The sequence below is a fragment of the Diadema setosum genome, chromosome 2 (genome assembly GCF_964275005.1).
Source record: "Diadema setosum chromosome 2, eeDiaSeto1, whole genome shotgun sequence".
Lineage (NCBI taxonomy): Eukaryota > Metazoa > Echinodermata > Echinoidea > Diadematoida > Diadematidae > Diadema > Diadema setosum.
In genome coordinates, this window is record NC_092686.1 from 16594751 (window position 1) to 16610135 (window position 15385).

General features: G+C 38.2%; 1 protein-coding gene across 1 annotated transcript; it reads left to right on the forward strand.

The window, feature by feature from the left end:
• Nucleotide 1: 1 nt before the first annotated feature.
• On the forward strand, nucleotides 2–14465 carry LOC140246190 (U6 snRNA-associated Sm-like protein LSm3). The gene is made up of 4 exons (XM_072325636.1): nucleotides 2–107; nucleotides 9542–9655; nucleotides 10727–10822; nucleotides 11600–14465. The coding sequence occupies exons 1-4, from the start codon at nucleotides 87–89 to the stop codon at nucleotides 11684–11686; spliced, it is 318 nt and encodes a 105-aa protein (XP_072181737.1). The 5' UTR covers nucleotides 2–86; the 3' UTR covers nucleotides 11687–14465.
• The last annotated feature ends 920 nt before the right edge of the window (nucleotides 14466–15385 follow it).

Sequence of the window (15385 nt, forward strand, 5' to 3'; positions counted from 1 at the left end):
CCTCTACGTTACAATTTAAAGAGACGTGATGACAGACAGTCAATACTTTAAATAGCCACAAGAGAACGCGAACGATCACCATCATCATGGCTGAAGAAGCAGAAGTTGTAAGTTCATTAAAGTAATTTGAAAATTGGGTATGATGACTGGGACAATGTGAATTATAGCGGTTGAAATCATGGTACAAACAGTGGCAAAACAGTGTGTACGAGCCAGGTACAAGGCCAAGTTTGCAACCTGCAACTCGGCTCGGCACGCTCCTATGTACAATTAACCTGTAGCTTTGAATGGGTAAGAAGTGAGTCGTAGTGTCCGGTCGACCGTGATGGCATTTTGGGGGGGGGGGGGGGGGGGGGGGGTGTGTTCAACCTCAAGGCCCGGTCCCACTGCACTTACGGATGCAAAGAGGATGTAAAGCGTATGGTTGAGGGGTCTAGATATCGCGCACGAAAATTTGAAATGCTCTTATAATAGAAGTTATTCCGTAATCGTACCTGAATTTCTCAATGAATATCACGAAAATGCAGAAAAATCACTTCCCAGAATCTCCTGATGATACGATGACGGAGTAGTGCGCTGTCGCCGTTTGTATGTCGGACTTTTTTTTCTGCCTTCAATTTCTCGGGGTATGTAAAGATCGCGCAGCTGCCCTCTGTAGTTTCATGCGTGAAAGTGTCTGCCCCTCTGCTGTATTTTTTCACTTGATATTAAATTTGTCCCTGTTAAGCAACAGCAGTTTTACCTAACTTGTGTATATTATTGTTATTATTATTGTATGTGTTATTATTATTATTATTATTATTATTATATGTGTTATTATTATTATTATTATTATTATTATTATTGTTATTATTATTATTATCATTATTACTATTATCACTACCACCATCATCGATCATCATAATCATCATCATCATCATTATCATTTTCATTATTATTATTAATATTATCACTTCCACCACCATCATCATTTTATCATTCTTATTAGGTGATACGCTATCAGCGTATCACCTATTGTGATTGTCAAAATCTCTCTTTATTTCTTTTTATTCTTCTTTCTTTCTGGACAATTTTGTGTCATCAATATCTCAAGAGTGACATTACAGAATGACATGACATTTTCAGGGAACATGTCTCATGACAATATCTAGCCACAATAAGGTTTTCATGACAGTAACATGTCTATGACGTCATCTAGGCGCCATTTTGTGATTTTCGGACCATGTTACATGATCGATCATAACTTCATAACTAAAGGTCATTTCTGTATCATTTTCGGTGGACATTAAGTTCAGGTCACGCTCTATCTTACATTTTAATGCTAATTACCTAGGACATTATTACGCGCGCGTACGCGCGCGTCAAACTTTTAAAAGGCTCAAAACAACTTACCAATGGGAAATCTCGAAGTTTCAGACAATTTTAAGCGTTTCGCGCGTTCGCGTCCGTCCGCACATTTTCGCGCGTAGTGCGCGTAAGCAAAATCAAAATGCACATTTTTTGACAGATTTGGATTCCTGATACATTAAGCAACAATATCCATTGATTTCCGATCAATTTTGACCTATAACAAAGGAATGCGTTGGCGGCAAAGTTGAAATTTCGTGTGCGCGTCTATGTGCAAATATAGCGAAAAACATGTCTTTGTTTATTTCGCCATAGCTCTTTAAAACGTCTGGTTACCCTATGTTTTTATTGCATATTACAAAAACATATGAATTGGAAATAACGTTTCAAGCATCAATATCTCCATGAATACATTATGACGTCATCATATCATCATCTGAAATAAAAAAAGTGGAATTAAATTTTTTAAGGTACTGTTTCTGACATTCATTTGCTCGTATCTCTGTTGTTTAAGCTCAATATTATCCCAAATTCAGATATGTTGTACTTTGAACATTTGCCTTTCAAGTCCATGTCATAGTTTTGAAATTTGATGACGTCATCATGCTTTAAATTGTGTTTAAAGGTAAAGACGCAAAATCGGACAAGTTTACGTGTTATGTCTATGGGAGGTGATTTTTTTAGAAACCATGCATTGACTTGACAACGTTTAAGCACCTTTATCTCAGCTGATTTTGCTTCATTTCCTCTGAAACTTAAGTATGTTGTAGCTGTGACAATAATCTGCAGTAATCATGCATTTTATTCTTTGAAATATCCTCATGAGGTTGACAATTTTGCAATTTAAAACTGAAAATGAGAATGGAATGCGGACGAAACGATTCCTGATTCATCTTTCACGTACATAAGTTTACGTTCCTCTAATTTTCTCGTCGAGACGAATGGCCGAGCGGTTAGAGGCGTCGTCTCAGAAACCATGAGGTTGCACACGTACGGGTTCGATCCTCACAAGAGCACGAAAGAAAATAATGATTTTTTTTAACTTTTTTTTTTTCTTCAATGGAGTACTACACCTTCGTCCATGTAGAAAACACGTTTGCATGTAAACACACCTATACGCACACACTCACACAGTATACCTTTGTTTTGCGTTGGAGACTGCATTACTTCGACTGCTGCAAAATTTTGCAGGCTGGGCTTTTTAAACTGATATAGTATATTGTAACAAAATGAAATTTGTTCATATCAATTCAGTAACACAATGTAGTCGTGGTTACTTTGTGCTGATTTACACATGTAACAAGCTATACATTGTAAAAAAGGTATTTGCATTGTTCCTTTAAGTCAGTCTTCTGTATTGATGATTATTTGTCAATTAGTGGTTTTTGTGGAGTTTCAGATGGTGATAAAAAGTATGAATGATAAGTGCAGCGATAATTCCTACAGTAAGTTCAAAGTTGTGTTACAGATGTTTGATACATACATTTAGCATTGTGTGTGTGTGTGTATACGTGTGTATACAGGTTGGCCATATGACACATTCTAGACAATTAATCCTAATTAATTAGCAAACGTGATCAGCTATGGAACTGAATATGGTACTAATGTATGATGTTAATGATTCTAATTAAACTGTGACGAGTTTAAAGGGATAGCATAACTGTGTGTAAAAATAAGGCAATTATAAGGAAATTTTAGGGGAATTTGATAACCATGCCTATAATAATTTCATACAGGTTATGATACCTGCCTCATATTCATGTGATAGATCGTCATGTCAATAGCAAACTGACAACGTACGATGAATGTGTTATATATTGAACAACTGTCTTTCAAGTCCATAATGTTCCCCATATTTTCTTGTCGAGACGTATGGCCGAGTGGTTAAAGGCGACGTCTCAGAGACGTGAGGTTGCGGGTTCGAACCCCACAAGATCACGAAACAAAATACTTAGCTATTTACTGTTTTTTTTCCTCAACTTTGTATTACATATTCGTCCATGTAGAAATCACGTTCGTATATAAACGCACCTATACACACACACAGACACACACACACGCCATATCCCTCTTCTTTGTGTGTTGGAGACCACATTGCTTCGACTGCAGCAAACTTTTGCAGGTTGACTTTGTCAAACCGATCATAGTATGTAATGACGACGACTGAGGTGTTGTACTTTGAACAATTGTCTTTCAAGACGATGTCATTGTTTTGTAATTTGATGACGTCATTACACTGAAAATTATGATTAAAGGCAAGGTATCAAAACCAGCCGATTATAGGTTTTATGTCTGCGGGACGTATTTTTTCCAAGTTGCCAGAAATGGCATAGCGACCTCAGTCGTTACAAGGCCGCTTTTCCGTCTAGCAATGCAATAGATGTTCACACGGCCACGTTAGTTGAGTGGGCATTGACTTTCCCCCTGTTATATCTATACATTGGGTTTTTTTTTTTTTTTGTCTTACCATTTCCGTGGATGACCCGTGGCCGAGTGGTTACAAAAACGGTTTCGCAAGCACGCTCAATATAACTTTAAGGTGCCTATATCACATTCTTTTCTTTGTCGATCACAGATGACTGTCATCTGATGATCACAAGCGTATCACCTAACTCGTCCTCAATGTGACGAGTTTTCATGTCTCGTTATCATTATTTTTATCATAATTGATATTTTCATAATCGTTAATGATTTTCATTTATAGTTTTCTTACAGTATTTCTAATCACTTTAACCAATAATATGCATGTAATATAAAATGGAAAAAAGTAAAATATGAACATATATTTGTGTGTGTGTGTGTGTGTGTTTGTGTGTGTGCTTACCCATTCGTCACCCTCTCATTTTCGTCACCCATTTGTCACACTCTCATCTAATTTGTTTTCTTCAGTATCATTATGACCCTCCCCTGTCACAAATATATCACAAGTTAGCACAAGAAATCACAAGCAAATTCAAATTGAAATCACACTTCAACTTCGATAGACTGAAATATTTTTTCCTTTGTAATATTATAATCGTTGTGTTAAAATTTGACTTAAAACAACATTTATTAACAGTATTTCAGCGTAGCTGGCAGCATACATTGTTCTTGTGTATGATGACGTCACGTGGTAAACGATCGATCGAACAAAAGTAAATACGAATTCTATCGACTACGAACGAGACAACGAGACGACACGTCTAGGCTACAACATCCTTAGAACAGATTTTAAGGGAAGGTAGGTTTGTACAAGGTAAAAAATTGGAAATTTAGTGGAAAATTTGTTGGAAATCAAAATTTCTTACCTGCTTCCTTCTCATGTTGAGCGGTAAGTCAGGTATGTTTATTCCATGGGCGTATCGGCAAATTTTGCGCTTAGTCCTACGCGTAATATCGCTTGCTATACGCAGTTACGCTATGCGCGATCATTACGTCCCTGCGCGAGACCTAGTACCCTTACTATACAAAAAATCTTGCCATCCGTTGGAAATCGCTACGAATCCGCTGTGTACCCATCGCATACGTGTTTCATCCGCTCTATCCATCGAGCATCCGTCCACTGTGATTTCATCCGCGCAAAAAGTTTTAAGCTGCTTAAAAGTTTTAGAACGGATGAACTTTCCGCTGTGTACGATGTAAATCCGCGACATACGAGCAACAGACGTTGTATGTCCGTGCGGCATCCCTTAATTTATTAAACGTCCGCTGCATCCTCTCTGCATCCTCTGGGCATCCTCGCAACTCACATCCGCTGCAGCTAAAAACGGAAAGAGGGAGGAAAGATATGGTACGTGGAACGTCTTTACATCGTTAATAGCACGTTAATAGAAAGGATGTAAGCGTATGCATCTCGTATATAAAGCATTTCGAAAGCATCCCCTCTGCATCCGCTTTTTCTGCTATGCGTCCGTTTCGCAATTATCTCCAGTAACCCCTTTGGAGCTGTCATCCCCTTCCATCCGCTTTCATCCGCTAGGCTTCCGATGAACATCCGTTTAACATCCCCGCTACATACTACCCACGTCCGTTCTATTTCCGTTCTGTTACCGCCAATTTTCGCCAATTTTGTCAATTTCTGGAGCGGATGAAAGCGGATGAAGCCATCCCCGAAATTTTGCTCGTCCGCTGTGTCCTTTCTGCATACGCTTTGTGTCCGTCGGCCAGTGGGACCGGGCCTTTTCGTCAGCCTCTGGTTCTGGATTTGATTGGCTGAGAAGTGAAATGCTCTGGTCGGTCACTGACTGTAGTGTTACTATGGTAACTTTTAATTATACCCCCGCCAAACGAAGTTTGAAGGGGGTATATAGGAATCAGCGGACGGTCGGGCGGTCGGGCGGTTGGGCGGTCGGGCGTTCGCTCCGTTGCAAATCTTGCGTCGCGAACTACTTCCTCAGTTTTCAACCGATTCCCATAAAACTTGGCACAGATGTGTGCCTTGGGTTGTAGATGTGCAAGACGTATTTTTTGACAGTACCCAAAAGTACGTTGCCATGGTAACGGCATAGTATGGGCAAAAATGGGTACAAATCTTGCGTCGCGAACTCCTCCCACAGTTTTTGATCAATTTTTATGAAATTAGGTACAGATGTTCATCTGAATATATGTTAATGTGCAAGACACATATTTCCGCAGTGGCAAAAAGTGCGTTGCCATGGTAACGGCATGTTATTGGTAAAATATAGGGCAAAATGCTTCATGGCAAAACTGCTTCATCTGTGTTCTTCCAATTCTCATGGAATTCATATTGAATGTTTGTCTTAGGATATAGGTCAGCATGACACATTTCTTGACAGTGACAAAAAGTATGTCGCCATGGTAACAGCTCACATATTATGAGCCAAAATGATGGAAAATTTTGTGTTGCAAACTACTTCCTCAGTTTTTGCCCAATTTCCATGAAACTTGGTACAGATGTGTGCCTTTGATTGTAGATGTGCAAGACGCATTTTTTGACAGTACCCGAAAGTACGTTGCCATGGTAATGGCATATTAATGGCAGAAGATCAAGGAAAGATCTTGCGGATTTAACTACTTCCTCAGTTTTTTGACCAAAGCTTATGAAATGTGGCACACACCTTGATCTTGGTGGGAAGATGTGGAAGACATATTTTATGACGTGTCGGAAGCTGCGTTGCCATGGTAACGGCATATAAATGGCAGAAGATCAAGGAAAGATCTGGCGGATTGAACTACTTCCTCTGTATTCGACTGAAGCTCATGAAATGTGGCACACACATTGGTCTTGGTGGGAAGATGTGCAAGACACATTTTTTTGACATGTCGGAAGCTGCGTTGCCATGGTAACGGCATATTAATGGTGGAAGATCAAGGAAAGATCTTGTGAATTGAACTACCTTCCTCAGTTTTTGACAAAAGCTTATGAAATGTGGCACACACAATTGTCTTGGTGGGAAGATGTGCAAGACATATTTTTCGGACGTGTCGGAAGCTGCGTTGCCATGGTAATGGCATTTAAATGGCAGAAGATCAAGGAAAGATCATTCCTTGGGTAAGACTGTCGTCACGGGGCGGGGGTATTAATCACCTTAAGTGATATTTCTAGTTTCAATTGAAATTAAAAGTTCTACTAGTTCTCTTGTTCATGCTCTTCAGTTCTGGCTCATCAAAAAAGTTAAAAATGACTTGACTGGCACCTCTAACGTTAGGAAACTTGTTAACGTTAACACGAACGGTAAGTCTATGGGCTTTGCCTTTGACTCTGCATCATTGTAACTGATGTCATCAGAAAGAGACTTGGGCATGGATGTAACCGAAGCTTTCTTATCCCTTACTTGCGGCTTAATGTCAATGTTGTTTTCTTCATCGGATGAAGAGTCACTTTCACTCAGGGCGAGGACGGCTTCTTCAGACCGTTTTGACGAGAATCTTTCTGGTGGTTTCTTTGGTAGCAGCATGGACCCACGCCACGGTCAACAGCGTAACCTTTTAACGTTAAAAGTGCATTCAGATTGCGTGAACTCCCGATTATCAGAATAGATGTACCGTTAGTGCACCAGTTTTCGACAGGACCCTGATTTCGACACCCAACAGTAAATTTTATACTCGATACAAACGTCTGACTTCAACAATCAACCAAGTTATCGACCACATTTCTCTTCTTATATAAACATCGTTTGTCACTTGTCATCATGATCCGACAGTAGAATATTTAGGAGAAAAGCAATACAGTGTCAGCAGAAATGTTGATGTCAGCCATTTTCAGGGATTCAAAACAATATGATGCATTTTGTATGTACAACTGCCGTAAAATGAAATTCACCCATGCCGGTTATCTTACTTTAGTATCAGTTTGTTTGCCAAATCCTGATGTTTGATTTCATAATCGTCTTTAGTAATTTCATGGCTGAATTCGTGATAAATGAGCAAACTTGTAGAAAGACATGGCTTTGAGAATGTGGCACCAGATTTCGACATTCTCATATTAGGACATGTTATAGAGGAAACAACAAGTTATTGCGCCGGTTTGCGTCCACAGTGCAGTGTACGCGTATTGTACGCGCCATGTGATTTATGCGTGATGCGCGTTCTGTGATTGTGTCGAAAAATGATGCTGGGTGTCGAAATCTGATGCCAGCGACGGCGTGACGGAAATCGCTTAAAAATTGAACACGAGTGCGTTCACATGGGAATTCATTCAAGGCATATTATTATTGGCCTTAGTAGCTCAACTTCATATCGAAATTCCGAGGTAAACCGGTGCTAGTATTGATGGTAAACAAGGAAATGTGCTAATGTGTCGAAAACCGGTACCCTTACTGTACATACCAGTACCGTTTGCACATGCTGCATATAATGTATGTAATCTTCATTTTCAGTAAGTTGTGAAATGTTTATGTCAATATCGATAACATAGCTATGTTAAGTATGTTGTGTCATTAATGAAGATTACATTTAGTGAGTTTGAAGTGACAAAAAATGATGTCAAGTGTCAAAACTCAACGCTATTGTAAAATTCGCGCTGAGCTTGCTCTTTGTTGTGCACCACTCTGGTACAGCCCTGTCGCTATTTATACAGTGACTGGGCTGTGTATAGTTAACAGCATACCTGAGTTTCGGGACAGAGGGCAAATTCCCATACGTTAGCATGAAAAAAGGGGGACAATCGCTGCGACTCTGTGAGCAAGCCGAGTACCTGAATTGTGCACAGTCGTGTAGGGTTCGACCTGGCGCTGAGTGGATTTTGATACCGTAAATCTGGAAGTGTAGATCTACATTGTATTGATTTAATTTACTGCTCGAAGATGGGTAATAATGATAGTAAAATGGATCGTCTACTTTTGGGGATACAACATTTATTGCCCATACAAGAAGAGCAGCTCGCCAGCTGCTCAGTGCGTGGGGGTTTCTCAGGATATCACCTTGATGCATGGGGAATGAGGTACCAATAATAGGACCGTAAAGTGCATGACTGCCTAAATTACTACCTCTGCCAAGGAAGAAGGTTATATATGCTTTCATCGGCGTTTGTTTGTTGGTTTGTTAGTTTGTCTTGTGCAAAATTACTCAAAAAGTTGTGAACATTCCAAAGTTGGATGTAACGTACAGGAGAGGTTGAGGATGAGACAAGGAACAGTTGATTGAATTTTGGTAGTGATCCTAGAATTTTTATGGATTTTATGAAGAATTTTCGATATTTTGGCAGGTAGTGTCAACGAACTTGAAAGCGTGCTCTAGTTTCTGTAAGGGCGAGGCGCGCCATGCAGTTGGAAGTTGATGACATAACTAAAGGCTTTCTACATGTGTATCGGCAAATTGGGCGATTTTCAGCATGCATACATATGGGTGGAAATCACTGATCTCTTTGGAAGAACAAGATCAGTGATGGAAATGAGCTGCTTTTGTGGTGGAGGTCTGTGCTCTCAGAGTGCTTCTTCAGCTTTAGATAACAAAAGTAAAAAAAATATATCAAATTCTTAAAAACACAAAGTTTATGCCAAGCAATATTTCCAGCTTTGACTAGATCATATCACCATCATCACTATTACTCTTTTACTTATTTCATTCCCCCGTTTCTCCCTCTCTTGATAGCTTAAAATTGATATTTCACAGACCAAATTCAAACACTGCTTCCCATAAGGCCTGTTTTACAGGAAATCTTTCTTTCAATATACATGGGCACAGATTGAGAAAGCAATTTAACAGGTGAGAATGATATACATGTAATTGTTGTTATTTTATCCTCTACACACAGCCCACACAGCCAGCTAATACTGTAGAGGAGCCACTGGACCTGATTCGTCTCAGTCTGGATGAGAAGATCTATGTCAAGATGAGGAATGACAGAGAATTGAAAGGAAAACTGCATGTAAGATTCAGTGGACTTCAGTTGTGATATCTTCTCATGATCTAATTTTTTTCTTGAAAGTGTGAGAAGAGCTCCTGTGTGTTGCATCATCTATGCTTTATTCTTTTTTGTATTAGTCAACTGTTGGTGTGAATGTATGAGATATCGTAGAATTAGTAATATTGGAATTGTTGATAAGATCAGGATTAATGTAATTACATTGAATTCAGATATTAATTAAAGAATGAATTTCATTGTCATGGACCTACCTGTTCTCTTGTCTCTGTTCCCCTTTTATGTCACATGTGTATTGAAAATATATACTTGACTACGAAATCTGCACCTGTGTTATATGTAAAAATACAGGTTGTACAGTCCTTGAGGCATGTGCCCAACAGCTTCCTTGAAAGTTATATCCTGCCGCATATCACTGTATCTTTTTCTCCTCAAAATTATTTGTCTATGAAAAAGATAGGAGCAAATATGCCCAAAATTTACTTGATTTAAAAAAAATGCAGCACCATTCATTTTTGCGGACATATCAAGAGGACATTTGCCTGGGTGCTCTCTTAATTGAGCTATGACACTTAATCTTACATTGACTATGTTCTGTATGGTGTAATGTATGTGGATGTCTCTTTCATTATTAAGTCTCATGAAGATTGTGTGATCAGAAGTAGAGAAATCATGAGGTCTGCATACACTGCATGTAACAGATTTCAAATGGTGCTAAAAAATCTAAGTATGCTGTTCAAGTATGGTCCAAATTTACAAAGATGGTTAAAACCAAATTGATGTTTGAATTTAGTCTATAGAAACTCAAGTGCGAAATAAATGTACATGTAAGTGCACTCCCATTATAACAAAATTCTGATGACAGCAAAGTAAAGATTCAGGTCGCAACATCATCCACTCTGTGTTTTGTTTATTTGTTCGGTTCTAATGAAATTTCAATGTAGCAAAAGAAAACTGCTGGTCCCGAGGACTTTGTTATAACATGAGTCCACTGTACCTTGCACATTTGTGTGTCAGCATTCATTCATTGTTGTACGTGTGAACCTCTCATAGTATTATTTTGATATGTCATTCCAGGCCTATGATCAGCATCTCAACATGATCCTTGGTGATGTGGAAGAGACAGTCACTACTGTGGAAATTGACGAAGAAACCTACGAAGAAATCTACAAGGTTAGTCTGATGAAGAGGTCAAAGATTATGCTAATGCAAAAAAAAAATACTACAGATTACCTCGCGTAAGTCGACCTCACGTAAAGTCGAATAATCACCTAAGTCGAAGGTTTTTTCAAGTCCTCTTTTTATATTCTATTGATATTAATCCCTCATAAGTCAAATTTTCTCTGATTAGAAGCTACAGTATTTCTGCAGTCCAAATAGATTCGACCTGGGCAAGTTTAACTGTATATTTATCATTGTAAATCATATCACTCTCACCTTTAGAGATAAATACATGTACTGTGAAAACTCACTGCAATAGTATCAAACTTGTATACTTTGTTCAGTCCAGCTGCAATGATAGGGACTAAAGATCTCATGATATGTACATGACTCTTATGGTCAAATACAGTCCATTTTAAGTTAAAGAGTCCATCAAAGTCATATCACCTCAATATTCCTGCCTTTTTTTAACCTGTTCCTTGACCAAGATTCACCTGTTAAATTCAAGATTTATTTACACTTCCAATGGAATTTTGACCTGATAGTTGTACATTGTCAAAATACAATGTATTTAATTCTTGATCGTGCTACAGCGTACCTCTCCAGCATGCAAGCAGCACTAAGACCAACTAGAAAATGATTTGTAGATTGACATCACTTTACCATACTCAAACCATTCAAATTTCTTCTGTCAACTGTCTTTAACTGGTATACATGCCTCCTACTTATTCTTTAGATCTTCATAACTCTTTTTATATGATTTGTTTTGTTTGTTTATTTGTTTTCCAGAGTACAAAGAGGAATGTCCAGATGCTGTTTGTGAGAGGTGATGGTGTCATTCTGGTCTCTCCACCCCTGAGGTCTGGGTCATTATAGCAGCATGATCTGCATCATGCTGACATACATGTGTAGGGTTACACTTCAGTTTGGTATCATATCTAGTCCTGTAATCATTTTCTCTTAATGCCTCTACCAGAAGGGTTTTGAAGGTAATGATGAGATCATAGATATTTGAAGCAAACTTATTTCAGAATAATCAACCTTCAAGCTGGGAATATTCACAAAGAATAAGCTCAGATCCACAGAAAAGATGAGTTCCAACTGTACTACAGATATGAATATTGTATGAACAGTTTTGCTTGCAATATAATTGTGCACACTTCAAGACTGACTTTGCATAACTGTTTAGAATAGAGTACAGTGTATCTTACTTGCGTTTTAAGAAACAACTACAGGGGAGTCCCCGTTATAGCGAGGGTCAGATATGAGAGTCCTCTTTCAACTGAGTAAATTGTCGGGACCCAAGAAATGTTAATTTCTGGGAATCTTAAGTTTCTTTTGTTTCAAGATAAGTTTTGCCCCCCCCCCAAAAAAAAAAAAAAAAACAACAAAAAACACAACCAACCAAACGAAGAAACAACAAAAAAAAAAAAAAAAAAAAAAAAAAGAACCCAAAGAGGAACAGCAAAGAATTTGTGCAGATGTAGCAAGGAAAATTTTGTTGTCTGGAACCAAGAAGTGGGCAAAATCATGTGGCTCGTCAAAATTAGAATACTTCTGTTGAATAGATACACACAATGCTATCGAAAGAGGGACAGTAATTTTGTTCATTTGTTTTTATGTATTTAGAATTAATATCTCTGCAATACATGTTGCTAAAGCAGGGCTCAACATTAGCAGTGGCCCATAGGCCCTGGGCTGCCAAAAGTTGATGTCGGCCACCAAATTTCCAAAAAGCCATCTTTTGGTTGCCAGAATTGGCAACCTAAGATTCAAAATAGATATGTTATATTTCCTTTTACTTCAGGCCAATAAGGGTTTTTTTTGGGTTTTTTTTGCCACCTAATTTTCAAATTCAAAGATATTAGTGGCCCGAACAGGCCGCAAGAAGAAAAGTTGGTGTAGAGCCTTGTATCAAGACATTGTTTTCTGAAGTACCATTATTTTGCTCCAACAGCGCTATGTTGTAAAGGATGATTGAGATATTCAGACGATTTGTAGACAGTGTGAAGATTCATTGTTAAACTTATTTGATAAAAGGCAGGTCCCGTCTGTGCCATGATACAGTGAGAATTTCTTCAAAGCACTTTCCTCCCCCCCCCCCCCCCATTTTCCTGCTCGGCACTATTACCAGTATGCCATACTATGTGTACAGATCTGAGGGTGGGATGTAATGAGGTAACTTTGCCAGACCTGGGTTCCGTTTTATCAAAAGATAAAATCGACTTTAAATTTCCTTACCGCACAGACTGCCAGAGACTTACAGTTGAAATCAACTATATAATCAATTTGAACTCTTCATAAAACAGGGCCCAGGGATCCGTTTTATGAAGTCATCACATTTGATTTTATTAAAGTCTTGACATACATCTCAGAATGGCCAAAGTCACTCATATGTAGCCATGAGAGACTTTCAAAGAGAAGTGAATCCATTTCATGAAGTCTCTCATATGCGTGTCTTATGAGCAAAAAGTCTCTCAAGACTTTCATGAAACGGACCCCAGGTGTCCGTGTTATAAACAAGACTCCCATGTATCTACGATGTTTGTTTCATCTGTGTGATAAACTTGATAATGCAAATATCTGCAGCTGCAGAAATGAAAGATGAAGATTCAAGAATGAAGCATTATTTATTGGTGTAGAACCCATGCTTTTTGCCTCAGAAGATATTTCAGTGTAGTAAATTGTAATGTGCTGTATTCATGGTAACCTGCTAATGATCACCTTCTAGAGTTTACCACAAATTGAAGTAATCTTTGTGAAACACTACGGAAAATACAGTGTGAAAATGGATGGCCATCTCTTGCTTGCAAAACTTGCACCTAGAGGGCTTTAGCACCATGTCTACGTACAATTGTACTTACAGTTGTCTCAACAAATACATATCTAAATTATGCAATCAAATTACATTGTATTATGTATTTCTGAGTTTATGTGGGGAGAAGTGATAGCACCTGCCTATTGCTTTGTAAGGAAAACTTAATTGTAATTACATTGTAGTAAGTGTGTTGCATACTATATCAATATGTAAGCTTGCTTCTCATCAGAAGATACAGATCTAGAAACAACCAGAGAAGGAAAACAAAAACAAAACAGAAACAAAACTGTGAGGTCTCTACACAAGTCTAGTTAAAATTATAATTTTTTTCAAAAGATGTTAAAATGTTATTTTAGAGATAACACGAATCAAGAGAACTTGAGTGAAACTCATGGATGTGATGAACCAGCCGATCTTATGTGTGGTAGACTTTTGATTGTTGTAATTGTGATGTGATCACTTCAGGTTTCTAAAATCATCAAAAGTATCTATCTGCTCAGTGCTGTTATGATAAACTGTCACAGCTATTGTATACATTGTGAATGCCCTTCAAATAAAAAGTTGACCAACAGTATCAGAACTGCAAGTTTTACTTCCATGAATACATTTACTTGAAAAAAAAAAAAAAAGGTCCAAAGGAAAAATCTTGTGATATGAAGAACATTGTGGTGGGTATATCCCATTGATCTTGTAGGTGTGTATAAGAATTACAAACACACATTCATTTTTTTTTGTCCTGTTGAACTATGTACATACTTTTTATTAAAATATTTCTACAAAAAATTTGAATTTGTCTTTACTGATTTTGTATGTTGTATACACACTGTAACACAAGCATAACAAGGAAAAGTAGAAATTACGCGGTGCGTAATATATGTCCCCGCCGGAAGTAGCATTTAGTAGCAAAATGTACAATATAGGTAAAAAGATGAAGGTCAAAGGTAAAAGAAGTCAAAGGTCAAAATTCTATGTAGAAGTTTTGAAGCCCTCACCTAGTGCCATCACATAAAGCAAAAGGAATCGAAATCGGGTTAGAAATGGCGAAGGAGTAGCATTTTGTAGCCAATGTACAATATAGGTAAAAAAAATCAAGGTCAAAGGTCAAAATTCTGTGTAGAAGTTTTGAAGCCCTCACCTAGTGCCATCACATAAAGCAAACGGAATCAAAATCGGGTTAGAAATGGCGAAGGAGTAGCATTTTGTAGGAAAATGTACAATACAGGTCAAAAATCAAGGTCAAAGGTCAATGAAGTCAAAGGTCAAAATTCTGTGTAGAAGTTTTGAAGCCCTCACCTAGTGCCATCACTTAAAGCAAACGGAATTGTAATCGGGTTACAAATGGCGAAGGAGTAGCATTTTGTAGGCAATGTACAATATAGGTAAAAAATCAAGGTCAAAGGTCAAAGAAGTCAAAGGTCAAAATTCTGTGTAGAAGTTTTGAAGCCCTCACCTAGTGCCATCATATAAAGCAAACGGAATCAAAATCGGGTTAGAAATGGCGAAGGAGTAGCATTTTGAAGCAAAATGTACAATATAGGTCAAAGGTCAAGGTCAAAGGTCACAACTGAAATTTTGTATAGAAGTTTCAAAGCTCCCATGTAGTGCTATCATATAAAGCAAACAGAATCAAAATCGGGTTAGAAATGGCGAAGGAGTAGCATTTTGAACATTTTGATCACACACGGACGCACACACGGACACACGGACGGACGGACACACGGACGGACGGACACACGGACGGACGGACGGACGGACAC